General features: G+C 48.5%; 1 protein-coding gene across 3 annotated transcripts in view; it reads left to right on the forward strand.

The window, feature by feature from the left end:
* The window catches only part of LOC122398359 (ecdysone-induced protein 74EF-like), a 177,321-nt gene that overhangs the window by 83,636 nt on the left and 66,746 nt on the right, over positions 1-26,939 (forward strand). The window contains exon 1 of one of the 3 annotated variants that reach the window (XM_043398133.1): positions 24,057-24,783. The exons of the other annotated variants lie outside the window; for them this stretch is intronic. Within the exon in view, the coding sequence (XP_043254068.1) occupies positions 24,468-24,783 (316 nt within the window). The 5' untranslated portion in view covers positions 24,057-24,467. Of the gene's footprint in view, positions 1-24,056; positions 24,784-26,939 lie in introns of those variants that run through there. 3 annotated transcript variants of the gene reach the window in all.

Below are 26,939 nucleotides of genomic sequence, written 5' to 3' on the forward strand. Positions count from 1 at the left end.
TAAATCAGCTGAACTTTTGATACGGATGTAGTTTATTATGTCTTGATGAAAAGTTCCAATGGGCCCAAAAAGCTCGTAAATTGAACAGTTTCCAAGATACGAGGGGGTCAAAAGTTAATAATAGTACTCCTTATTCTAGATTGCCACGTTTGAGCACATTTGAGCATAAGAAGCACTCTGTTGTACACTGTCCATTTATTTGAGCCCCCTAAAACTCAATAGTAGCACTGTGGGCCCTTAAATATTACCCCTTGACCCCCTCACCCTCTGCTGCAAAAAGACGATGACGATGAATTATAGATTGACACTTCGTTGGTAGATAACAGCTTCAAAAGACTAAAAGTTTACTCACAATTTCGAAATTCTATCATCAAGTTCTTATTTCTCATATTCCTGAAAGTGAACTGGAACTAGAAGGGGAGGTAAAAAATGGTTGCTATTGCATCTGTCAATCTGGTACCAAAACATTGGGTGCATGCACACATATTCAACGAAACTTGAGAAGAAGAGAGAATATACTCAATCTTCCAAAAATTTTCTTTGAGCCACGTTTAAGGGGTCTGGTAACTCTGGAATATTGAAAAATTCGATGGCTTAAATAATAGTTTGAAGTCTTAAAAACATTATGCGAAAGGTCTCAGTGTCGGAACAATGTTTTTGCTGAAAATTTCGAGCCCCGAACGATGACGTGTATCTGCGTCCTTTTCAACATTTGTTATACCTAAATGCAGTGCAAAGTTTCAGGATAATTGAATGCTTACATTATCTTCAGTGTTGCTTAAAAAAATGCCTCGTTTTCCATACCGCTAGAGGTACCAGACCCCTTAATGCGTGTTTTGGGCGCAGTAAATGGGGGACCCTGACCCTCGACACGCCGCCCCTGGTCACTGTGCCCTTCCCCCTCCTTTGAACGGGTCACCGAGATTACGTCAGAGCTCGGTAGCAATTAGCGGGCACCGGTCGGACCGTTTCTCGTTTTTCGAGGGTGTGCGCGACTCGTTCGCCAGGTTCCCGAAAACCTCTCGAGCCCGGTTACGAGACGTTACGCAACACGGAGAGATCCGGTTACCGGCCGCGAGACTCTCGATTACGCGGTGTCCCGATCGATCGGTTCGATCCGACGAAAGGGTCCCGCGATTTCCACCGCCGCTGCTAATAATATATATATTCCGTCGTTTGTAAGAATCCTGTTAACCTTCAAATTTCTATTCGCCTCTTCTGGCTCGTGTGTCGCGCCCGCCATTGTGTTCACGGCGGATCGATAGGGTCTCGTATCCTAATCCGCGACCGGGATTAATTGTAAAAGCGCGCTGCAAGCGGTAATTAACTCGCGGCGGGGAAAAGCCTCTGTCGAGGAAGCCGAGCGAAAAAGCTTTCTGGAACGATCGATCCGACGGTGTCTTCGTTTCCGAGACAACCTTGACTCCTGTCGCCGGATACCTGCCGATCATTATTAATATTATTCATTTATTCGGGGGAGAAACAACCCTTGGGTACAACGCAATGTTGAAAACGTTTGAACTGTAAGAGGTTCGTAGATTATTATTAGAAAGCGACAAACCTAAAGGCTTGCAGCTTCTTTTCTTTTACCTTGAACGGTGGTTAGTTGAAGAGCAACATTGCTAGATCAAAGTTCAATTTCGTTGGTTTAACGACACCGTTTGCAATGGAAACAGACCACCCGTTGGTCGTGCGTCGATCTACATTCGCGAGGGAGTAGGAAAGTAGGAATTTCGGAGCGTCCACTTTCGTTTTCTCGCGCGTTCGAGTTTCCAGAAAAAGATAAAGGGAGTCAGAAGTGTCAACCCTGGATTAGTTTTTCGCGAGGGTGGCCTCGATAGGACGTTCGTTGACGAGGGTTGGCGTGCTCCCGGCGAGGGACATGGAGGGCAAAACCGCGCGAAGGGGCTGGCGAGGGTTCGTGTTGGCAGAGAGGCTGTTTGTCGGCGAAACGGATGTCTGGGTTGGGGTAGGACGCGCCTCGAAGGTCGTCCGGAGGACGTGGGTAGGGGTAGGGGTAGGTCAGCACCCACCTACGCATCTCGAATCGATACTCCTTCGATCCGCCGCTTAACTCCCTGCGACAGGGACTACGCCTTTCGAGCGTAATCTGCCCTTTTTGGGGGTGGGTGGGTGGGTGGGAGGAACCCTCAGCTTCGCGCGACTCGTCGTTCTCGATCTTGAAAAATAAAAAAATAATCCTCCTCGATGAACGTTTAACCGTGGCTCACGGGGGGTGGGTCGACCTTGGGTGAAATAGGTCCTCGAAACGAGCAGGGTGTCGTCGGGGAAGATCGTCGCTCTCGTTAAACTATCGCGAGACGTCCAACCCTAAAACGAACGACGCTTCCACGGGGAATGATTCTGCTCAGTTATTTCAAATTTAAACATAATCATAGTGAATTGAAATACTGCTCATTGAAATCTAATAACGCATAAATAAAGATGCTCTCGATACCACGCGAAATATAGGAGATATTCAGACGGATGCAACGATCGGGGTCCGTCGCGCGCGAGTTTCCCATGACTGACGCGATACATCGATATCTTCGTCGTTTCTCGGAGTTTGTCGAAATCCGGCGTTGGAGGGGTCGTTCGATCGACTTCCTAATCGTCCGTTGCACTAGCCGCGGTCGTAAAAGCGTCACGCGGTCGTAAAAGCGTCAGCCGGAGCGACCGTGCGCGAAACAACCGCGTCCCGGGGCCCCCAGGTAGTCGTGTGTGCGTGTTCGCCTCTATCTCTAGCCGCGCGCTTCCCCGCGATTTATTTCGTTCTCTCGCTTCCTCGTTCTCTCCCTTTTCGCGTAGCGATGGCTCGCGGTGCGCCTCTCCTCGTCGCTCCGGCCGTGATCGTCGAATTAAACGCGACGTATGGTAATTTAAATCTTGACCGGACGGGTCCCTTACCCACGCGATCTGTGTAACTCGAACCCGATCCCCGCGTTCGAATCGTTTCATTTTGCTTCCACATCGAGCGCAGGGATAATAAACTCGACGAGGTCCGCGCCGTATACTTTGGCCGCCAAAATATCTAGCTTCCTTGGCGCAAAATTTCTCCTAGTTTTTTGCAAAGAATCAAAGGGTCGATTGCAATCACTTTTAGTGAATAGACATACCCCACTTTCTAGAAAAAAATTCGAGAAGGTGTGAAATTTTTCGAGGGGAAAAAAAAATTTCAAATCGTTCTAAAAAAATTATTTTTAGTTCCAGGGGTCTGTTGCAATCATTTTTGGTGAATGGACATAACCCCGAAATCCTACCCACTTTCTAGAAAAAAATTCGAGATGTCAAATTTTTTGGCGAAATTAAAAAATTTCAAATCGTTCTAGAAAAATTATTTTTGGCTTCAAGGGTCAATTGCAATCATTTTTGGTGGATAGACATACCCCAGAAATCTTGCGCGTTTTCTAGAAAAAAATTCAGAACGAGCGAAACTTTAAATGTTAATAACTTTTTAACGAAGCCTCCATCAACAAATTAGTATTCTTGATTTTCATCTTATTTTGGCCTCTAGAATCTCCTATTAAAATTTTTCCCAGGGCTAGCTGAACACCCTGTATGTATAAAATCGGAGTTGAGCACCCTAAAATAAATAATTACGATAATCGAATGATGACGCAGCATAACGTCGGGTAACGCGAACGAATCGAGCAGGCTGTCTCCTAATCGAGCGTGGCTCGAATTTGGCCGTGCGCCATTGTTTGCAAATCATCGTTCGATTCCGATATTCAGTTCTGAGGGGCGTGTTCGAAGAAAGCGTCGAAACGCACAGGCGCCGCGAAACGCGAGAGGAATTCCGATTGCGTAACGCCGGTGGCTACTTCGGATACGTTTTTCGAACGAGAACGAGAGGAACAGTCGCGAAATTTACGCGTTGTCCTGGAAATCTTGGCGCTTACGATCGACACTCACCGTTAAAATTGGCTTCGAACGATCGAGGAGGACACCTTATTAAACTAAACGCTCTTTCGACGCGTTTGCGAATTATATTATCGTTAACGTCGTGTGATCGATCTCATAGATCGTTAGAAACGTCAGGTAACTCGGATTGGGAAGTTCTCGATTGCGTAAAATAAAAAATAGGTCGAAATGGACGCGTCTAAGAATAGAGAAAAAATAAAGAACGTTGCCGCGAGAAAACAACGGCGGACGAGTCCCTTGGGCCCCCGGGAGACGCTGGCTTTCTACGGGCCCCTCGGTCTGGCGACATCGAACGATCAGATCGTTAGATATACCGTAACGCTTTCCTTTTCCGTGACAAATTGACGAGGAAAACTCGGCCCGCCGTTGGCCGAGAATAGGAACGGGATCTCGAATAGGATATCGACGATCGGCCCGAGGCTATTCGATTCGTAAACAGACGCGCGACGATGGTCGCCGCGGTGCACTCGTAAACGTTTAAATTCATTTCTTGCACGAGCCTCTTGCAGAATTTTTATTGAAAATCCCATAAATACAAAGTTGAAACGATTAATATAAAATAGGCGTTATTGTACCTGTGTGGATGTATAAAAGAATTCACCCGATAGATTCAGTTTAAAAAACAGTAGACAGCGTCCTAACAACCGCTGCAGCGTGATTACTAATAAATGTTTGTCGTTATACGAATGTTGCTCCGAATATATCTCACAATATCCAACAATTTTCTACGATGTCTGAAAATTAGAAATGAAACTTCCACCTGGAGCTTAATTGGGGTAAATGGATTTGTTCCCGGAAGGGAGACGATTATGGGTGTAGGAGGTCTCGAAATGGGGATCTCCAAAATCTCGAGAATCTGGAGTATTAGACAATATAGAGAAATTATTATTATTATTATTATTCATTTATTAACGGGTATTAAACCTCTGAGACTCAAGAGACATGGAATTCAGACATGGAAATTTGTGTTGAACTCTCTCAATATCGTTTATATATGTTTTGTAATAAAGAGACCAAATGATCACTTTTACATGTAAATTTTAAATAAAATATTCTACAGTCAATTACATGCTTCTCGATTGACAAGATACTCTCGAGGACTCCTTTCGTTTGAAACATCGAGATCTCGATATTTTCGAGGTCCCGTACAACCCTAGAAAGGATCAGCCCCCTGCAGAAGTGCGGGGGATCCCGTTATTCCGTCGAAGATTTGGTTTCGTGGCCCAGGTGCATGCGGAGGAGTGCGTCGTTGTTGCTCTCGCGCGGAATAACGCACGTGCGTGTTCGTGGCTGGCAGCGGCGGCATTCTTGGGCGCGCAGGTAGATGCAACGCGCGCGCGAGGACGGGCCGCGCGCGGGGCGAAGAAAAGTACGTGCATCGCGGGAGAGGGACGGTGAGACGAGGGGGGGAGGGGAGTTGCATCGAGTAAGCGTGGAGCAACGGCGGTGGTCACGCGGGAGGGGCACGCACAGAACGGTAGGGGGCACTAAGAGTAGGAAAATTCAGGTCGCGCCTTGACATACTTGTACTTACCACGTGCATCGGCCGTCCGGCGCATGCGCGAGCCGCCTCGTCTTGGATGCACCGCGGACTATCGCGCGCGCGAACCACGCCACTCGCGTTGCATCCCGCCAAAACCGACAGACGAACGCCCTGTTAGCTTCTCGACCAAAAACCAAGTAGGAAAATTAATCGGATTTATTGGTCTCCTGTTCTGATGGAGAGAGATATTCCCTCGTGAGATTCGGTTTATACAAAGACGCGATAGGACCTCGCGTGAACACAGGGGAGACATTGGGGAGACTCCAACCCTGCAGTTCGTTGGCTCTCTGTTTTTCTGTTCGATTGTAAGAGTCATATAGAAAGGATGTCTCTTCTAAAGCGTAATATAGAAATAAAGTGTAACGATATATCGAGTAGTTTATTTAATAACCAATTTCTAATACGCTCTTACCCGACAACAGGGGTGAATTTTATTCTGATAAGAGTGCTTAGATTGGATTCTGAACCACCCTCACCTTCGATTCGTTCAACTATAAACTCGACTGGGGGAATTTCTTTACTTTCAATCTCGAATAACCGACGCCTCGAGGGGGCAAACCACTGTGACTGCTGACAATAAAAGGCAGTTTTCAAGAATTTTTTACGGGCGTAGCTGTGAAATCTTTCTTCGACTATATCCTGTAAAAATATTAATCATTGTAGCCAAAATAGGAACCAGCGTAATTTTAGCGAATTCTACTTGAATATTTCAGGGGGTCGTTCTTGGACCCCCAAAGCATCGAACAGAGATAAATTTCAATTTTTCCAATCTTTACAGTGGTTTCCCCTTTTAACACTAGAACTACCGACAATTATAGTGTTTATAGTGTTTATTTGTACCAAAGAAATTGAAACGATAGATATGCGAAGAAATATATAATACAATGGAAATAAGTGTTTATATATTCTCTTACAGAAAATTACGATAAATTTTCAAAAATTCAATCGAGTAAATTTTTATTAGAAAGAGTAAAGTTTTATTAGAAATTACGAATCATTTTGACTGCTTTGGTAGTTCCAGTGTTAACCCCTTAACGTTCATGCTCGAGTCTAACTGCTTTGAAAAACAATATTTGTTTAATCCAACGGTTTAAGGGATGATAATATTTGTTTTCCTTCAAATTATACGTTAGATACAACATTGTAATTAAAAAAAAACCATATTTTTAGAAACAAATCCAATAAAGAAAACTGATCATTTTTGGTTAACCCGAAAAATATGAGCGTTAAGGGGTTAAAGGACGAAACGTATTCGATGTTGGACGCGATAGAGATTTCTGGATCTACTTTTTGTAAAAATTAACACGATAAGAACCAGCCTGAGAGGCCTCCAGCAAATTTGTTGGAACATTTTCGAATTGTTGAACCTAGTTTCGCGTAATGGTGTCCTTCCATACGGAAGTAGAACCGTCCGCGGGACGCGGTTATCGATCGCGAGTCGAACGACGTCGGGTCGAGTCGTGGGCGAGCGCGAATCGATATCGAAACGATTTTCGAAGCTGCGTTTCGTAGCCCCGGTGGTCGCGGATTACGCAAATGCATCGTTTCGTCACGCTTTAAATTAAGATCGACATCGAGCGGGTCGCGTTCCTACCGGCCTGTCAGCGATATTAGACGCGAAACGATCCGCGTTTTGCAATCGATTTTTCCTCGAATCGCGAAACTTTCGATCGACTTTCACGGAACACAAACCCACCGAGGATCCTTGATCTCACAAATAAACCCATAAAAACTATTGCAACGTATATTAGACTCCCATCACGAGTGTATCTGATTATCGTTTGGCTTTGATTGCCTAAAATTCGCCGATCCCCGATATCGATTGACCGTGCAACGGTTATGGCAACGCGAAACGCAGGTAACCGCATTAATTCCGGCATTATTGGTCGATTACGAGCGCGGAGAGCATTACGAAGCCTCGTGATTTCGAGCCGATTCGACCTAATTTCCCGTCGTGTAACATCGCCGTTAAAGCCAAAGAAAATGGAAATAAAAGAAAAGCCGACGATTCCCAAGCTCGTTCCAGCGATCCTCGAGCAGCTTCGAAACAAACGGGACTCACCCCTCCGCGTTCTTTTTCGGTTGTTCTTTTTATTTTTCGTTCCCTCGAAAAATTCTTTCCGTCGAAAGAGAAAAAGCCGGGGAAACCTGCGCGCGCGCGCTCGCGCGAAAAATCACTCGACCCGCGGCAAATTCCGCGATAATAGATCGCATTTCACTGACAGGGAAAATGCCGTAACGCCGTTTTCATCGAAGGAATCGAGGTTACGGTATTATACGGCTGGGATGGTGGCTGATGAGCGCGTCGGGCTTTCATACGTATTCCAACTGCTCCTCTTCCACCGTTAAACGCGTTATCGTAGATCACGTGAGGTTTAATCGTCCGGATCCCATCGTTATCGATCCTTCGTCGGAGACTGATAGTCAAAGGACGATAATAGAATCGATCCTCGGTACGATCAATCGATGCTATTCGTTGGAAAACTAAAGCAGAATGCTTGGATGGGTTGTAACGTTGTGGAAACAGTGTCGCCAACGTTTCTCGCGGACGAGTGTCGATTTCGTTGGCGCACGGGTACGGTAAAAGTGGCGTTCCGCGGAAGGCAGACGGATTCGCTGTCGAGGGAAAGGCGAATCGGTCTCTCTGGCAGCGAAGAAAAGGAAAGAGGCGGGTAAAAAAACTGCATAGTTTCACTGGCCGCTGTTGCGGTACGCGGACTCACGCGACCTTAAGCCGAGTTCCCACCGCGGAATAACCGCGTGGCTACGTCGACCGAGATTTCTTTTTCTCATCCCCGACTTTTCGTTTCTTCTCGTCCCTACGTACTTTATGGATCATCCATCGATGCTGGTCATAGATTTCACCCTAAACAAACTTAGTTTAACAATATTTAATCAAAAATTATATTTAATTATTGATAATTTTCAATGGATATATGAAAATTTCTCTATTATTAAATAGCTTTGGTTAGGTCTGGGTTAGGTCCAAATCATTTATAGATCATCCATCGATGCTGGTCATGGATTTCACCCTAAAAAAACTTAGTTTAACAGTATTTAATTAAAAATTATATTTAATTATTGATAATTTTCAATGGATATATGAAAATTTCTCTATTATTAAATAGCTTTGGTTAGGTCTGGGTTAGGTCCAAATCATTTATAGATCATCCATCGATGCTGGTCATGGATTTCACCCTAAAAAAACTTAGTTTAACAGTATTTAATTAAAAATTATATTTAATTATTGATCATTTTCAATGGATATATGAACATTTCTCTATTATTAAATAGCTTTGGTTAGGTCTGGGTTAGGTCTGGGTTAGATCCAAATCCCTCAAATTGTCTACGAAAAGGATACTCTTTTTTGTATAATTGGAAACTAGCATATTCTCAATTTGTCATAGAACTTATTTTCACAGCCTCGTTAAAATTTAAGTGTCCAGTCAAGATTTATTTCCTTTGACATTTAATCTTGAGAAATAATTTTTTTAGCTGATCGATGAAAATTCATGTCACCCATATATGGCAGTTAATGTGAAAATTTTACGAGGTTTCCCGCCTCTTGGGGTAAATGAATAATATCTCGATCGACGAATAGAAGAAAATTCACGCGACTGGGAAGGTTAACGTCATTCCATACGGGTGCAGGACTGGCGATCTAGCTCTCACGCTTTTCCTTTCTTTTGTCTCTACGCTCTGTACTTGCGTTCGTTCGCAGTAATAACAGTCAAGACTGATAAACCTGGACCAAACGATCGCGTATCCTTCGATATCGGAGTCCGAATCCTCTGTCTTTCGCACGATAATTTTAAGAAGCCGTGAAATTGGGTCGCGGTGGTCTGCGATAATCCAGCGCGATCAATCAGGTTCATCGCGGCGGGAGGTAGCGTTACGAAGGCTCCCCGATACGTTTAATTAAATATTGCATAGTTCTTATAGTCCGTCGGTGCGTTTCGAAAAGCGTCGTTGAACCGCCCGACACGCACGACGGTCTCGAAGGACTCCGTCGCGATTTTCGTTCGTCGAAGTGGGGCGTCTCGCCGCGAGAGGAAACTGAAAGACAGGGAGAGAGAAAAGAGAGGAAAAAAAAAAAAGGGGGAAAAAAAAAAAAGAAGGAGCAACATTATAATTTACAGCGTATCGACTTCTTTCGTAACCATACGAACGGCGACGATAACGCGCGGGGAAATGGTGTCACGAGAACGAGTCACGGAAATTAGCGACCGCGCGGCGAGAGTCGGCTCGATCGAAGCGCGGTTTGCAGCGGGTTCTGGCGGAGAGACGCGTGGCGAAATTAGGCGAGCCGTATCAGGGATACAGTGGACGAGCATCGGGCCGATCGATCGTGGAAAATCGATTAATCGACCGCCTCACGAACGTCTGCTTTACAAAAAATAACTGTGGATCGGTTTAACCCTTTGGTGGACTCTGAATCTCAACTGAACTATTTTACTTAATTTTGATTTTTATCAAATTGGTAAATGGGAAAGCAAATGCCACGTGACCCATATGTGGATCACGTTAAGAGGTCGTGGGAAATAAATTTGGATAGAATTTGTGAATTTTAATAAGGTTAGAGAAAGAAGTAGTGAAACAAATTTTAGGTTATGTAGTCTACAATGGTCTAAAATCGAAATTCTACTTTTACAGAATATTATACGAGTTTGATCTGGTAATAAACGTGTTAAAAAAGATTTACCTGTAAAATTTTGAAAGCAGAATTTATGAAACAAATTTTAGGTTATGTAGCCTACAATGGTCTAAAATCAAAATTCTATTTTTGCAGAATATTATACAGGTTTGATCTGGCAATAAACGTGTCAAAGCATTTAAAAAATAATTAGTTATTTAAACTTCTAGAGGGCTCCATTAATTCACTTTTAGGGTTAAAACTAACTAGGAAGCAAATCGATCAAATCCCGAAAAAATTGACGCGTTTCGTGAATCTAGCGTTAACGATTCCTGTTCTTTTTTTTTTATAAGATTGTCCGTCGAACATGGCTAATATCGGATGGTCGTAAATTGAGGCGTTTGGAAATTGCATTTCGCCGAACGATCGCGGTAACGTTAGGGATTAGGTGTGTATCGAGGGGGGGTCCCCGTATTAGGGATACACAGGGACGAGTATCGAGCGGTGGATGGAGGAAAAGGACGCCGCTAGATCGACGCGAGTCGAGGCGCGCGCGCGCGAGTCGGGCTTAAAGCGATGCAACGATGCAAAGCCCGAGTACATAGTCGGCTTATCTAGGCCAGGGCTAGCGTGGCGAACGAGCTGCTCGCTCGCTGCACCGCGTATATGCACCGAACGAGCGCGCTGCACGTGCACGCATACGTGGCAGAGCGCGCGCGCGCCGATGGAGAGACCGGTGGATCACGCGCGCGCGTTTTACCGGGCCGAAATGTCGTCGGGAGTCTCGTGCGGAGCCTCTGCCTATCTCCTTAACCAGAACCCGCTCGCGCCGGCAGTCGCGAGCCTCTCGCCTAGCCAACCGAACGCGATCACGATCTCACTTTCGATCCGCGGCGCACGCAGATACACAACGCACCGTCTCTCGCGTCGCATCGTCGATTTCCACCTGCGAGATCACCTGTGGCTCGCGTGTGCCACTTCGAGAGTCGATCCGATCGACGGCCAAACGCGTCATCTTGCTCCACGATGGGAAATGGCTACGCTGTCCGCGAAACCTTCTCCACCACGGTCGATCGATTTTCTTCGTTCCATTTTACAATTAATTACCTTTTCACTACGTAATAAACGATATCTATGGAATCTTGTACTAATATACGGTTTTACAACTCGATCGATTATCCCCGGGGAAAATGATTCCTTTTGTTCCTTTGTTCTTCGTAGTCTACGCGGGAAATTCAAATTTCGAGATTTGCGTTTCTCGAAATCCCACGTGGGCGTCTCGATTACGCAACCACCCCGGTGTTTGTCTTCGAATCACCGCGCAGAACTTTGCTGTTGAAGTTTTCCAGAACGCGAATAAACACGCAGCCACCGAAACGGGGCGATAACGCGTGCCAGCGGAACGATTATGTTGTTTTGACATCGACGAGGATCAACTTCCATGTCGAGTTCTTCTGTAATAATCTGCACGGAGAACCGATACAATTATGGAATAAAAATAACACAGGCAGGGAAAGTCAAGGCAATGTCTGTTTAAGAATATTTATTTAACATAGATGATACAGCTTCACAGTTACTGCTTAGGTAAATCTAACAGAGAGCGAGCATATTTGTACAGTAGAATTCTGAGAAGCTACGGTGCCCTCTCGAGGAAATAGAAATGGTAGGGTTTTGGCGAAAAAAGAACGAGGAAGACCGACCGTTTGATGTTCGTCCTAATTCTCATTAATTTCTTCGGTCGAAAATTCCGCGACAGGTTACGCCAGCGAACGAATTTAACGAGCCGGAGCCACTCCGGGAGAGAAAGAAGAAAAACAAGCAACTCGAGGAGAAGGACGAGTCGCGCGCGAGAGCGAAACGAGTCGAGCCGAGCAGTCGATTTAAAAAAATCGAGAACTCGCGAACGATCGAGTAGCTGCCTCGGTATTAGGGTTAGGTTAGGTCCGCTGTCCGCTCGTCGAAAACGAGAGCCACTTCGCGCCAAGGAACCTTCGCCGAAGCAACGATAATCGAACTCGTGTACGAACGACGGGGCCATCGAGTACAGTTTCAGGGAATCCACCGAGTTTCGGGCGTAAAAAGCTCTCCGGAGAGTCGTTGCGAGAAAAACTGTAGCAGACACCGGGAGGATCGTGCTATCGACTTTTTGACGACCCAACTGTTGGCGGAGGTGTAGTCGAGACGATAAAAAGCATTCTATAGCAGTGATTCTTAACCCCTCTCGCTAGAGTATCGCGATATCGCCTATCAAACGTAAGAAACACGTGTCGAAGCGTAGAAGAGGTTAGGTACAGGTTAGGTGTCTCGTGACGCGACATCAGACGCTTCTTTGGACAATTTCTTTCGCGAGAGGAACCGTTCGGTATCGATTCGCGTGCTCGGTAAGCCGTTAACTAGAACTCGAAGCAGGAAATAAAACCCTGAGTCACTTTTAACTGCGCCGCGTGACGCAGCGTGCATGACAGTCGCGCTCGCGAGCGTGCCGCGCACCGTGACACAAATGAAGCGTATTTTTGCGCGAACGAAAGGGGACTCGCTCGGTCGGTCGCGCGTCTCGTACGTAACGTCACCCTCGGTCTGTGTTTTTCACCGTTCCGTCCCTCTCACCCCCCCTCGTGTCTCTTGAAAATGCGCGACGCGTTCGAAATCGTTCCGGGGGAGATTGAAATTCGTCGGACGTTCGTCGGCTCGACTGGCGCTCGCGGCGACGGTGCACTCTGTGACGTCAATGTTTGAGGAGGCATGGAAACGCGAAGCACAGGAGGAGATACGATTCCAAGGATGCTTACCGAGAGTTCTATCGCCGAAACGGTCACTTGTTGACGCTTTTCGTCTGTTTTCTTCGTTAGAAAGCAATATCGTATAAAATAGTCGTAACCCTCGATGAGCAATATTTAACCTCTAACACTTTGACTGCCACGACACCTATGGGTGACAGGATTTATCACTATGATACTAGAAAAATTAATTCTCAAGTTAAGACGTTCAAAATTCTAGGTTATGTAGCTTACAATGGACTGAAATCAAAATTTTACTTTTGCAGAATATTGTACGGTATTGATTTGCCAGTGAACGTGTTAACGATATAGCAGAGACTTTTCGACTCATTTTTGTTTTTTTAGCGACAAAGGTAGTCGAAAATATAGTTATGAAAGTATAATATCCCGTTAAAGGCTGGACGATGAAATTTCCAAATTTCCCTTATAAGGCTGGCGTTTTCTCAGTACCTAACCTGTATATGAAAAATAATCGCCTCGCGGGTTTGTTAGGAACTAGGCAAGGTAGAGGGTTATCCCGTCGGGGACTCGTTCTTCCTGGGCAGAGTCGGTGCAGGAACGAGGGTTTTTCTGTTGGTCGGGGGGCATCGCCTTAAAAATAGGTCGGCGTCCAGCAGGATGTGAAAAATAAGAGTCGCGGAAGGTGTCGGTCTTGCTGGTAGCACCTTGGTCGGCTCCTAGCCATCCGGCGGTCTCTGGCTCTTTCCTCTATCGCCGCGGTCCTATCTGCCCTCTCTGTCCCTCGCGGCGAGCGTGTCGTCGCGTTGGCTCGTTGAGTGTGTGCGCGCGTTGCACGGCTCCCTCGGCTCTCTCGGCTCCTTCGACTCGGTCCGCGAGAGTTGCAGTTGCAGTTGCAGGCTCGGTGGGGGTACGCAGGCCTTGGGAGAGTTCGCTGCACCTCTCGAGTCCGTCCGTCTGTCCGTCCGCCCTCCTCCCCTCCCTCTCTTCTAGCCCCGCGCCGTGCGTCTCCTCCTCTTCTTCCTCCACCTCCTCCACCTCCTCCTCCACCTCCTCCTCCTCCTCGTCGTCGTTCTTCGGCTCGTTCTCTCGATCCTCGGCCGTCGACGACTTCCCCTTTCCAAGCCGTCGCTCGGGACTCTCGCACATGCAACCGACCGCTAGCATGCACGCGACTCTACGCTCGCGTTCTCCTCTCCTAGAGGACACGGTTTGCGCGTATATGTACTTGCGCGAGACCCGTGCCTCCTCTCTCCTCCTCCGCCGCTTCCTCCGGGCGCTCCTGCTGCCTTCGAGAAAGAGATACGACGCGATCTTTGGGCACCGCGACTCGAAGGGACGTGTGCCTCCGACGCGTCAGATTCCTCCACGGGAACCGCGACCATCGCGCTTCGAGGACTTTCGATTAGGCTACAGCCTTCTACCCGAGAATTATTCCTTCGCGAACGTTTCGCCCGCTAGAATTCTATTCACTTGATCGACGTCGATATTAACCCTTTCTGCCTGACATGTTACAATTCTTAATGACAAGTTTAACAATCACGAGGCTACTGTATCGAGTCCTATATATATTAAAATTAACACACTTTTATCCATTATTTTTCATATTTAAAATTGCAAAGTAAATATTATTTTTTAACAACTTATGTCGAATTTGATCGATGCAATGGCATGAATGCATATTCTAATTAAAAGAAAAATCGTATTTTAAGGTAGTCGTCAACATGAAAGGTATCAATAAATATACGCGTGTTAAGCAAAATTATACACGTTTGAAAACCTGACAAAGGCATAACCACGTTGAACAAAGTACAGCAAGGAACAAATTTTTCAAGGATACATATATTTAAGATTGCTCTCGTAGCTCGTCCATGGTTTTTCTCGAACGCCAATAAGTAATCGTAAACTGTACTGGATTGGTGTGCACGGCTCGTGGCAACCATGTTCGATATTAGTGGCCGTCGTTGCAACACGACGGCGCAACTATCGTGCAACAAATCGTTGGCTGGATGGTCGGTGTGTATCGTTGCAACTGGACGTACGACTCATCGTGGAATAAATCGTCGTTGCGTATATCCCCTATTTAACCGCGTCGGTGATTCGTCGCGTTCGACGATCGCCCGCGGTGGACGATTTGTCTTCCTCTCGGCGCGCGGGTCCGATACGCGTGCTCGCGCCTGATAAAGGAAGGCGGCGTCTCGCGCCAGAAAATCGGCTGCCCCGAGGGAAATCCGTCGCGGAACAGAGGGTGAACACGCGCGCGGTCGCGGGCACTAGGAAGAGGCCGGGGTTTGCCAAGTTGGCACGTTCCGTCGCCCGTATCCGTATCGCGCCTCCGACGATTTACGTTTATTGATAGCCGCCGTGGCGCGGATCATAGATCGAACGCGATTCCCCTTTTTCCAGCCCCTGCCACCGATAATTCGCGACCATCGCGATAAATATAGACCCCGTGACTTTATAAATAGCCCAGCGTGGAATTCGTGGGCGAAACGCGACGGTACGTTAAACGCGACTCAACTTCCTGCCGAGAACCGGCGAAAAGATAGTGATGGTATTGCATTAGGGATTACGTTACGTTTTTAAACGAAGCACGATAAACTGGAAGTCTTTTCATCGTTTCTTCTATTCGCCACCAGAGGGACTCGACCGACTATCTTTTCTTTCCATCTCAGACTCCCCAAACAAGTAATAATTTTGCATAGAAACTCTGTCGTTGGTTTGGTTATGCTGCTAGTGCTATGTAGAGTTCTTGTTTTCCACGACGAACGCTGTTTGGAATGATTACGAGTAGTACGTGGAACCGTGCCAAGCCGTGCGCGGCGGCGATCGACATTGTAGACACAATAACGAAGATTGTTTTAGCAATAATCGGGGGCCCGCGCCCGGACCTGCCTCAGTGTCCGCTCCGTGCCCCGCGGGGACCGGCTCGCCGTTGGGCGAGGGGCGGTGGGCGGCGAGGGACGGCGTGCGCGTTAAACGCGTCTCCCGATCGGGACCGCGCAGGTGCGCGCGCCTCGCGTCTCGAGATGAGGCTTCGATAACGCGTTTACAGCCGCGCAGCCAGCCAGCGCGCACCGCCAAATTATTCCCGCGCGTAAACGCCGCAGCGCGAATGAGTTATGCCCGTTGCGTGCGTGTGCGCGTGTAACGGAGGCGCACGGACCGATTGCGATCTTCGCTGGAACGTGGACAGTGGCGCGCGGGAAACGGCCGCGTGAGAATGACTCGCGAATCGCGAAAATCTTACGCGCCTCGAAACGTAGGAAAACGGCGACGAGGTCGAAGCAACGACGGGGCGAGGAGGGGGAGGGGGTAATTACCGACGAAAGAGTTGGCTCGTTCGCGTTCAACTCTAGATCCGCGGACGCTGATTACGCGTGTATCGAAACAAATAGTTACGCGTTTAGATTTGTTTGTAAATTTGAAAAATAATCGTCTCTCGTTTCGAGGCGAAAAGCCCCTACGGTTCGCGGGCAACGCCCAGAGCGTCGGCGTCGACGGCGCGAGGTGCAGCAACCGAACGGAATAATAAAATAAAAAGACCGTTTACCGAGGCGGGGGGCCGCGGTGGCGGGTGGTTGTTCCGGCCGCGTGTGACCGAGCACATTGTAGACACAATAAAGGGGAACGCTTTAAACAATAACCTCGCGGCTCGTTTGGCCGGACGTGCGTCTGAAGCGCGCGCGCGACGTTCGTGAGTCCAGGCCGGGGTCGCGCTGGTGTGAGTCGCCAGAGTTCGCGCGAGCGCTTCTTGGGCTCGTTCGAATACGGACTGCGGACCTTGGAAGCCGTTCGTAGCGGATCGAGGGAATCTTTCCGGTTCTCGCGGACGCGAGCCAAGGGGGATTCTTCTTCTTCTTCTTCGTCGTAGTCGTGGTCGCGGTCGTGCGTCCTCCTCCCTTCGTTTCCCTTTTCCTCCACCTAATACCAACCCGTCGCCTTCTCCTCTTCTGCTTTTCGTGTTCCTCCGCACGAATAGAGAGAGCTCGCCCGGTTCCTGCAACCACCACCGGACGAAAAAAATGCTTTCGCCACGAGGTCGCTTTCTAACAATATTTAAGAGGCTACCCAGACGCTTAGAAGTTACTTCTCTCTCGTTCCTTTATCAAAAATATCAAAAGCCACGAGAGGTGCAACGAATCCAACGGAGGCCTTGAAACGAGATGCACGTTTCCTCCACTCGTGTGCTTCTCCGTCGGAGAAAACGAAAGTCGCAAACTGCAGACCCATTTCTGTAGACGTGAAATACAAAAGTTTTCACTTTCGAGAAGGATGTTCGAACTTTCACCCACTAAACCGTTCGATAGAAAAACTAGTCGAAATTGGATGTAAAATTCTCGTTCGATAACTCGATCCCATAATTGCGCTTTTGGATTCCAAAGAGAATGATCTCCGCCATTTTTAGACAGGACACTGACCCAAAGCCTGTTAATTTGTAAATCGCGAATGGTCGAAAATCGTCGGTTTCACGCGACGCGTTGCTAATGGGCGGGTAAAAGCGATCGCGGAGTTATCCGAGCGTCCATCGGCGTACTTTTTAATTGGATTATTACCAAAGGGGGGAAGGGGGGTAGACGCGACGACGAAGAAAGCGGTGGCCCGCGCGTCGAGTGAGAAAAAATATCCACACGATAGGGAAATTGGCGTAAATGGACGATGTGTTATGTGGAACGTGGCGGCGATTTCGCCCAGAGACGCGGTCCGTCGGGCTTTTCTCTCTCGCCGCGGCTTATGATTCTTGCGCCCGCGAAAAGGAAAACGGTGGCCGACACGCACGCGTCGCGCCACGCACCCTCGGTTGTCCTTGGAAAGTCCCGATCACGAGAGGCTCCTTCACGGTTTCTGGCACTCGGGGCACCGGCAACGGGCCCCCGTTCGGCATGGCAACCGGCCTCCGCGGAAACCGGCCGAACCGATCGGTCTCGAAACCGCGCGCGCGCGCGCGCGCTCCGCCTCTCCTCCCGATCGAATCTAGTCGGTCCGCGCGGGCGACCGTCGCAGGAAGGACGCAGAAAAAGAAACGATCGCGCAGGAGGGAAGAAATCATCCGCGTCCACGAGAGAAACGTGTTGTCGAGGAAAAGTGCGCGTTAGTCTCGGCCTGAATCGCCGGCTAATACTCTCTTCCTCGGCTCTTTCCTCCCCCCGTGCGTCGGAGCCTTCCAACAACAAATTAAAATCGCGGTTTTGCCGGCCAGCTCGACGAAAGTTCGCCGGAAATTTCGAGACACTCTCCTCCCCCCGGTCATTTCGCTTTCTGCCGCTCGACGTTTCATTTCACGGCGTACCCTTTAGGAATCGACGCTTATACAATTTACAATGTTATTAATTTAACCCTTAAGTGGACTCTATAGATCTCGACTGCATTATTTTATTTTTTGGAGTCTATCGAGTGCTTGCGAGAGAAACGATCCCTCTGGCGGCGAGCCACGAAACAATGGCCCCCACAACTATCCTTTAAAGCATTTAAAAAATAATGAATTAACATTTACATATATTAAATAATTATTAGCTTAAACTTATAGCAGTCCCAATAGTCCAGTTAAGGGTTAATAATCAAATTGCACCGTAATTTTGAGATACGCTTTCCTCCGTTTCGCGATCCAAAATGGCCGTCGACGAGGGGTTGATTCGTCGATGGGCGTCTAATAGGGTCCTGTGGTCGGAATATTAGCAGTCGATCGAGTGCTTTCGAGAAGAACGGTCCCTCTGGCGGCGAGCACGGTAAACGATGGCCCCCAACATCTATTCTTTAAAGCATTTAAAAAATAATGAACTAACGGAGGCTAACATAAATTTTCAAATAGTTACATATATTAAATAATAATTAGTTCAAACTTATAACGGTCCCAATAGTCCACTTAAGGGTTAATAATCAAATTACACCGTAATTTTCCTCCGTTTCGCGATGAAAAATGGCCGTCGATGGGGGGTTGATTCCGTCGATAGGCGTCTAAGTGATCGCGATAAGGTGGTTATCCGTCCGTGTGGGAACAACGGGTCGGCGTTTGCTGAAATCGCGTCCACGGTACGTCAGATAAAAGTCTCCCGCACACGGGCGAGCATCAGGAACGGAAATAGAGTGCAGATAGTCGGAGGATGCGCAGAAAGTGACGTCCCGTCGCGTCGAAGAAACGCTCTCGACGGGCCGGAGAGCGGCGGTGATGGATTAGAAATCGTAGTTTTCCTGGATTGGGCGTCGTCCCGTTCCGAGATCGGCGAGAGTTACGAGGTTTTCTCTACCAGGCCTGCGACCACGGCCGTTTTTGCGCTAAAATAACTCCCCCCTCGACGACGAGCGTCCGCGGAACGACAAATCGAGGACCGCGACGACGAAGCGGCACGGTGCGTTACCGCCGCCTCCTGGGACCCTTTAACGCCGCGCGTTCCTCGTTCCCTTTCGTCGCGGAGGCGGCGAATCCGACGCCGCAGCCGCGTCCTCGATGTCTCTCGAATCGCAGAAAGTGATCTTTTATTAGGTCGTCGCGAGCGAAACGTCGTTTTACTACGCGTCGCGAGGCATGCAGCTTTCTTAACGCGTTGACCGCCGCTAGGATTTTTCCACCAGAGTCCCACCCCCCCTCCCCCCCTGGACGATTAATACAATTTTAACGCGCGTACCGTTTAAACTCCTCTCGGGTTAAATTGATAGATCCCTCGTGAGGCCACGATGCCCCGTGCAACGTCGATGCAGGGCTCTCGGTTCGTATACAAATGGTAGTAAATGAGAAATGTCTGTTCAAATTGATACACGCGGGCACCCTGGAGGGCCCACATAGGTGCGTATCGAATTGGATACGCATGGCGATCAACGCGTTCAACCTCCGTACGCGAGGTACGTGGTTGCGTCAGGGGAGGGGAACAACACAACGCATTCTTTTACTTTTTTTTATTTCAACGTCTTTATTCTCTGCAGGAAGAAAAAAAATATACAGTGTACGTGTAAGCATAACGCATAGCAAGTGTGGTCGTACAATATTTAAACAATAATCAACGGAGAATACATTTATTTATTAATAGGTGGCAAGCGCCTCCTTGGCTACGGCCTTGCGAGATTCAGCGAATTTTTCGCGTTCGAAAATGTCTAAATTCCTCGCGAACACTCCCGTATGAGGATACGGCACGAGTTTTTTCGAAACTCTCGTCGACGTCGAAAAATCTTGGTGGATGACTTCATCGATTCGAAAGACGAACCGTGTGGTCCGTTTGCCGTCCGAAAGATGGAGGAACGATAGCTGGGAAATATTTCGAACGAAAATAAATATCAACCCTCCGGCGAGCTCGGTGGAATTTCGCACCTTGGATTTTCTCGATATCCGTTTCGTACATTTTACAAGATAATTTAGAGTTACAGTCCTCATTTCGACGTTTCGTCCATGTCTTGAATCCTCGAACGCAGCTGATTTGCAGGTTAGGTGACCCTCGAGCGCTGAAACGTGTTTGGTTAAATTTTATTCGCAGCGGTGGTAGTCCAGATTGTAGGTTGGCGGTTTTTTTCGATCAGTGGGCAAGAAAAATACTCGCCCGGAATCGAATCTCTTGTTTATTTCGATGTATCTCTTTGAATGGAGTATTTAGTCTGCCTCGTGCCACCCACGGCTCGATGGCTTCGTCGGTCTAAACAAAAGATTGTCTCTATATCGCAGCATTCGGCACCTATCAACCGTATATTGTTACGAAAACACAGATCGCTTTTGGCGCTGCAATCGGCATACGTCGCAAACTATATTTTTAAAACAGCGCCAGATAACGAACGAACCACCGATCGTTGTCGCGACGATCGCTCCCCGAGCAGCGATTCTCAAACGTCGTCCACTAGTCGACTGTGTTTCGAGTCGAAAAGAGCGTGATCTTAAAAGGTTGACCCAGTTTCGAGATAAATTTAAATCGTTGGATGGTTCCTGCAATTCAGAAGCTGTGCAAACCACGATAACGCTTTGGAGTTATCGTGGTCGACAGCGAGAGGCCTGATACGAGACGGATCGGTCGCTACCGCTTCCAAGTAAATCATCTCACACCCTCGATCCAAATATTTACACACATTTTTTTGTTACTAATACAACGTGATCGCTTTGAATAAAATAGATACGCGATTAAAAATAATTACATAAATTTCTGCCGAAAGAGAGGTTAGAATCGCGATTCTCGTCCGTACGAGCGGCTTCCGCGAAGTTGCTGGATCGCGACGCGCGAGCTCTGCCGGGAAACGATGCTCCGTGGCCTCCCAGTCTGTCTGTGTGTGTGTCCTGTTGCGTTTTCGGCAACAATGGAATCGCATCCACGGCGGCAGGAAGCCCGATTAAGGCCAGCCAGTTTTCTCGTTATCGGGGAAAAGGATCGGGGAAGTCGAAACCCTCGGTCGAGAGGAGGCCCTGTACCCTGTTCGTGGCTCGTTACGTTTCCAGGATGAAATCTCGAAATCGTCAGCGCCGGGGTATAATGCACGCTGCCGCGGTCAGCGTGGCATAAAGAGACGCGATTTATCGAACGACGACCGCCTCGAGACGATATCGCGGCGTTTTCTCGCGCGGCGAGGCCTCTCGTGCACGCACACGCATTGTCAGATAGCCGATAAGGGCCCGGCTGATAATCGGCCACGATTTATGTCCGATTCCTATCGTTGTCGTTTCGTTTCACGGCGATCGAGAACATTCTCGCGACAGATTCAACGACCGACGCCTCCTAACCTCTAAACGATCCCCACCGACTTCATTACCATTCTATTCCGTGAAAAACGTTACCGCGATGTCGTAATTCACAAAAAAAACACATTGTTACGTAGCCTAGAAAAAATATCCCGATACGGAGAATCGTCGTTGTTCGAATCAGCGAAATAATCGTTCAGGAAATCAGTGGACATGGGGAGATTGGTGTCAGTCGTACTCGAAAAGCCGTAAAATTCGTTGTTACGTACGACCGGCAACCGACAGATGGGTTAAACCGTTGAATCGGACGTGATGGTAACCATTGTGCTCGAGTGGACAATTTCTAGATGGTCAGCCGTGCCGCAAAGAGTTAACGAGACAAAAACCGCTGCCCAAACGCGTTGCGCGATTTATCGTAAAAGAATGTGCACTCGTGCAAAAAATGTTCGCGAACCGAGGGAAGGAGAGAGAGGACAAGATTTTCCTTTATTCGTGTTAATAGGTCGCGGCTCGTAAATGTTGCTAATGCGCTCGGTAAGAGGCCGATACCGACGGAGTAGGGCGTTTGAACGATCCAGACGAGTCGCTGAAAAACGACCAACCGTGTTAATTGAAATTCTAAATCTGAAAAGTGTCCGATCGTTAAGGGGTTAACGCGTAAACGTATTTGAAGGAAGACGAGCGCGCCAATACGTATCTTTATGCAACCGGGCCGAAGAAAATGTCCGAAGGAATGTCGGCATGTGTTTACCATAACGTTTACTGTACGGTCTCGCAACCTCTGCGACCGTGTTTCGGGTTACGCTGCAATAGAAGCGACGCCAAAGAGCCGCGGCGGGGTTACGAAATCGGTCATTCTCAAGGTTCGCTTTGTATACTCCGTTGCAAAAACACTTCCGACGTTCTCGGTTTGCACCTGTATTTACCGGCTGCAACGAGACACGTCGAATTGGAAGTTCCTTTCCGCAGCGACCTCGTACGCACGTTCACCTATTGTACACCGTGCATACGCAATCGTTCCAGTCTCGTTTCTGCGCCCGCGCCTTCCTCCGCGCTATACATGCAACACGGCGCAACCTGCTCCCGCCGCTCGAATTCATCCTCGGGAAGACAATGTCAGGGACCGAGGAGACACGAACAGAGCGCGCGCGTTCGCGCATCCCACGAAAGAAGCGATCTCTCGGGCTGGTTCTATCGTGTCCGAGCCGACGACAAATTGTCGCGAACCTTGAACAAACGAGCCAGGCCAGGCGTGTCTCGCTCTTCCCTCGAACCATCCGCGCTCGCAGCTCTGAAAAAAGCTCCCCGGTTAAACGACTCGTATTTCACGCGGCCGTTTCTAGCATCGAAGGTTAATGTCACGAGAGCGGCTACGTCATCGCCGAACGCCGCGGACCGTTTTCGTCGTCTGTCCTATCCCAATAGACGGAAAAATAATAGTCCGCGGGGCTCGCGGAGAGACCGTTCGGGAACGAGAGATAAAGACGGAGGGAAAAAGGGCCCGGGGGTTAGCGCGAACGAAGGACGAGGAGGAGACGCGGCGAGCGAGACAGAGGTAAAGAGACGAGCAAGAGGGAAAAAATGACGAAGGGGGGAAAAAAAGACACGAGGGAGAGATTCGAGCTGAAAGTGGGGAGGGAGGGCATCACGAGCTCGAACATTGCGGTAGGCTACGCATCCGCGCATCTCGAGCGACGGACGGCTCGCCACTGTGTGTGGGTGCCGCTCGTGTACGTGAAGCCGGCGGCTCTGATCGAGGCGCGGCGTACAGCCCGAAAAGAACCGAAGTCGGCCGACGGAAAGTGCCGAACGCGGTCGACTGGCGGCTCGAGAAGTAGTGTGCGGTGCACGAGCGCGAGCGAGAGCGAGTCCGTCGCGCGGAGTTGGAGTGTGAGTCTGGAGTAGTGAGTGAACGAGTCTGGACTAGCGGGCTAGCCCGGTTCCGAGTCAGTCAGTGTGCCACCGGCGACCGTAGCCTCGGCGCGGAGAACGTGGATACGCTTCGATAGTTTCTGCACTCGCGTTTTTCTCTCTTTCTGCCTGTTGTGCTGGGCTCCTCCGCGATACACCGCCGCGTATCATACGTACCATACACAGTGAAGCGAAGAGGGAGCATATTTTTTCGTCTCTCCGCAAGTGGTTACGCGCGAACCGATTTACATATTTCATTCGGATGGCCCTGGCCGAATAGACCAGTCGTTGTGAAACCTCGCCGCGATTCAACCGACCGCCTGTCAGACCGTTTCTCGCGCGACAAGTGTAAACGACCCACGACGCCGGTGACTCGAGCAGAAGGAAACGTACGACAGGGAACGATCGACCGATCGAAACGAGCGGCCGCGGCGAAGAACGTCGCTAGTATCGAAAACTGTTTGCCCGCGAGAAGCTGACCGCCTGCCGGCAGAGTATCCGGCTGTGCGTCACGCGTGCCACACGGGACGAAGACACCGCCGGAAGAGTTATACCTCCCACGAAGACGTCTGTCCTCTTTACTTTCGTTCGTTCCCGCCGAGCTCGAACTCGAGCTCTCTAATCGCGTTTCCAGACGGATTTCGTTCGAAAGTGTAATCGAGTTTTCCCGTCGATCGATCCGGTGGGAAAGCAAAGTGGCCGTGGATCGCGAGAGACACTCGGGGATCTCGGTCGGTGACATTTCCTCCATTTTTCTTTCTCTCTCCCTTTCTCTGTCTTTCGCCGCGCTTACATCCGACTATCCGTTACCCGTTGTTCGATCGTACAGTTCGCGTCCGATCGCGTTAAATCCCTGTGTTCTTTCTCGAGTGAACGGTGAATTTCGACGAGTCGAACAAGAAAGCCCGGTCGAGTATCGCGAGAGTCGTTTTTTGTGTAATGTTCAATTGTCTCGACCGTGCGTCGAACGCGAATCGTTGATGATCAAAATGGCAACAGTTGTGTGGTAGCCGTGGATCTACGCACGGATAGACTGGCAGCAAGGAAGAAACGAGGAGGCGGCAAACGGTAGAAACGATGCTCGAGGATCAACCGTTGGACTTGAGCGTTAGGGTGGGAGACTACGCGGAGTTCTCCAGAGAGGAGAACGATCAGGATCACGACCGGAAGGAACCGATCGACGACTACGGGAACGCCGCGGCCGCGCTCAGGTTACGAGGATGCTTCGTCGCCGCGACGACCACCGAATACTCCCAGGAGAGGGAGGATCGTACCTGCTCCGAAGACTCGGACGACTCGTGTTCAGACAACAATCAAAAGGACGGTACCACGAGGTCGAGGTCCAGACCGCCGGGCACCAAACCCTACAAGAAGAATCTTATGAGACGATACCGTGAGTCCATCTTGCTGAGTTTCTCTATTTTCGCGCCCATTTTCGCCGCCATTATGCGCGATCGAAAACCGCACGAAACAATGACAGTCGAACCGCGCGAGACCGTACATCTTCCTTTGATCGCGAGCATGAAATTTACGGTGCACCGACCACCGCATCGTCTCTTTTTCGATCGTCGACCTTCTCGTTGCTCTCTCGCCGAGACTACGGTCGACCTTACGGCGATTCCACCATAATTAACAGCTTAATTTTCACGCGAGACCGTCCGAGCGAACCTCCTCCCCAGTTCGAAAGGAAAAGTACCAAACACGAAATCGACTCTTTTCGAGTGTTTGAAATACAGAGAAAATTATTATTACGTTACGTACGATAACGTTTGGCGAGAAATTAATATGTTTATCGGTCTTAACGGTGTTGTTATTCTTGGCAGGAAAGAGGGAACGATGAGAAACAGGAGGTTAAACGAAGTTGTTTCCTAATTCTTATTTCTTTGCAATAATTATAAAACGACATATTTCGGTCACAGATATGCACAGAAGCGAAAATATGATAGTAATTCTGTTCTTAACCTTACTTTATTTGAAACCCGAATCACAATTGTTAAGGGTCAAAAGCATGTTTGCTCGTCGAGAATAAAATGCATGTGAACTCTTCGTACGGGAACAATCGTGAGACCGGTGCTATTATCGAAGAGCTCTCGTTCCTCGATCGTAGAAATATTTCGCTCGCCGGGCGACAATCGGTAACGTCGACAGTTACTAACGATTTCGGTATAAGTGTCCGTAAAGAAGAGATTAGCAACGACGTTATCGACGGGAGACGATAATTGTTCGATATCACGATACACGCATAGGTTGGATTTCTTGCCCGGCGAACGCTGACAATATTTACATTGCATTTTAGCGCGATTCTCGCGAACGTTTCTTCGACGGTTGGACTCGAGTGCTCGGTGTGCCCTCTCCCGTGACATTAGACCGTTTCGACCTAACCCAGACTCATTTCCGAGAATCTCGTCGTTGGCGAAACTTTTCGATCGAACGCTTTCGTGACCCACTGTTGGAAGTACATACGCGTGATCCTAAAGGTGCACAGGCACGCGTGTACGGGCGAAAAAGAAAAAGAAGAGATCGGTACGCCAGAGTGCGTGGCGTACATACTCGCCCAACCGAAATACGTGCCCCTGGCTCCTCTCGTTCGGTAGCTCCGCGAGGCGGACAAAGAGAGAGAGAAGGAGAGAGAGAGAGAGTGAGAGCGTGCGTGCGTGCATGCGTGAACAACGTATGCCGTACGTGTGTGTAATTTCGGCCGATAAAAATATTACGCAAGCCAGCTCGCGAAGGTCGTTCGACGACGGGACACTCGGGTGACGGTAAACTCGCCGGAGATATTCGGCTGTTCAAATAATTTTGCAATTTCTCCCGTTATCGGTCCCTCCGCTCCTCCTCCTCCTCGTCCTCCTCCACCTACTTCTCCTCCTTCTTCTCCTTGCCCGAGACACAAGGAGGGAGGAGATAATACCTTGTGACCTGCCCCAATACCAACGAAATTAGTCTCTCGTATCGCTGTTCTCGCTTCGCGGGCTACCGTCTTCCACCAATATCTCAGTTCCTATCTCCGCGTTTCACTTTCTGCTTTTAATTGTCCGCCTCTGAAACTTCTATTCCCGTGTATCAGTTCGTACAATACGAACCGAGGTGACGAATGCTTCGAAACGTCTTCGTTTAAACCAGCGATTTCTGTATTTAAAGCCACGGCACGGATTAGAAGATTACTAATATTTTTACGGGGTTAGAGCAGTGGTTCTCAGCCCGAACTTGAGCATGAAATTTTTTAATATTTATTTCTCTATATATTTCGCGTATATTTGCGAACTCCCCCGGGTTCATTTCGATCCAAATTTGAATTTTTTTATTACCGTATTTTGTAAATTTTTTATTTATTAATGTCGTTGATTTGATGGCCTTGCCACAACCAATTAGTTTGGCTTAATAATCTTTATAAAATTGTTATTTCTATCTTTTAGAATTCACTTTCGTCGATAACCTTGTGTACTATAATTAGCGATATTGTTTTTACTTTCTTGGCTAAGCTATCGACATAGATAAAAAAGCGAGGATGGTGGGGGTCTTTGCAAACTTTGTAATGTTGGTGGGAGC

Source organism: Colletes gigas, unplaced genomic scaffold, assembly GCF_013123115.1.
Source record: "Colletes gigas isolate AHSC1104 unplaced genomic scaffold, ASM1312311v1 Colletes_gigas_Sc00011, whole genome shotgun sequence".
Lineage (NCBI taxonomy): Eukaryota > Metazoa > Arthropoda > Insecta > Hymenoptera > Colletidae > Colletes > Colletes gigas.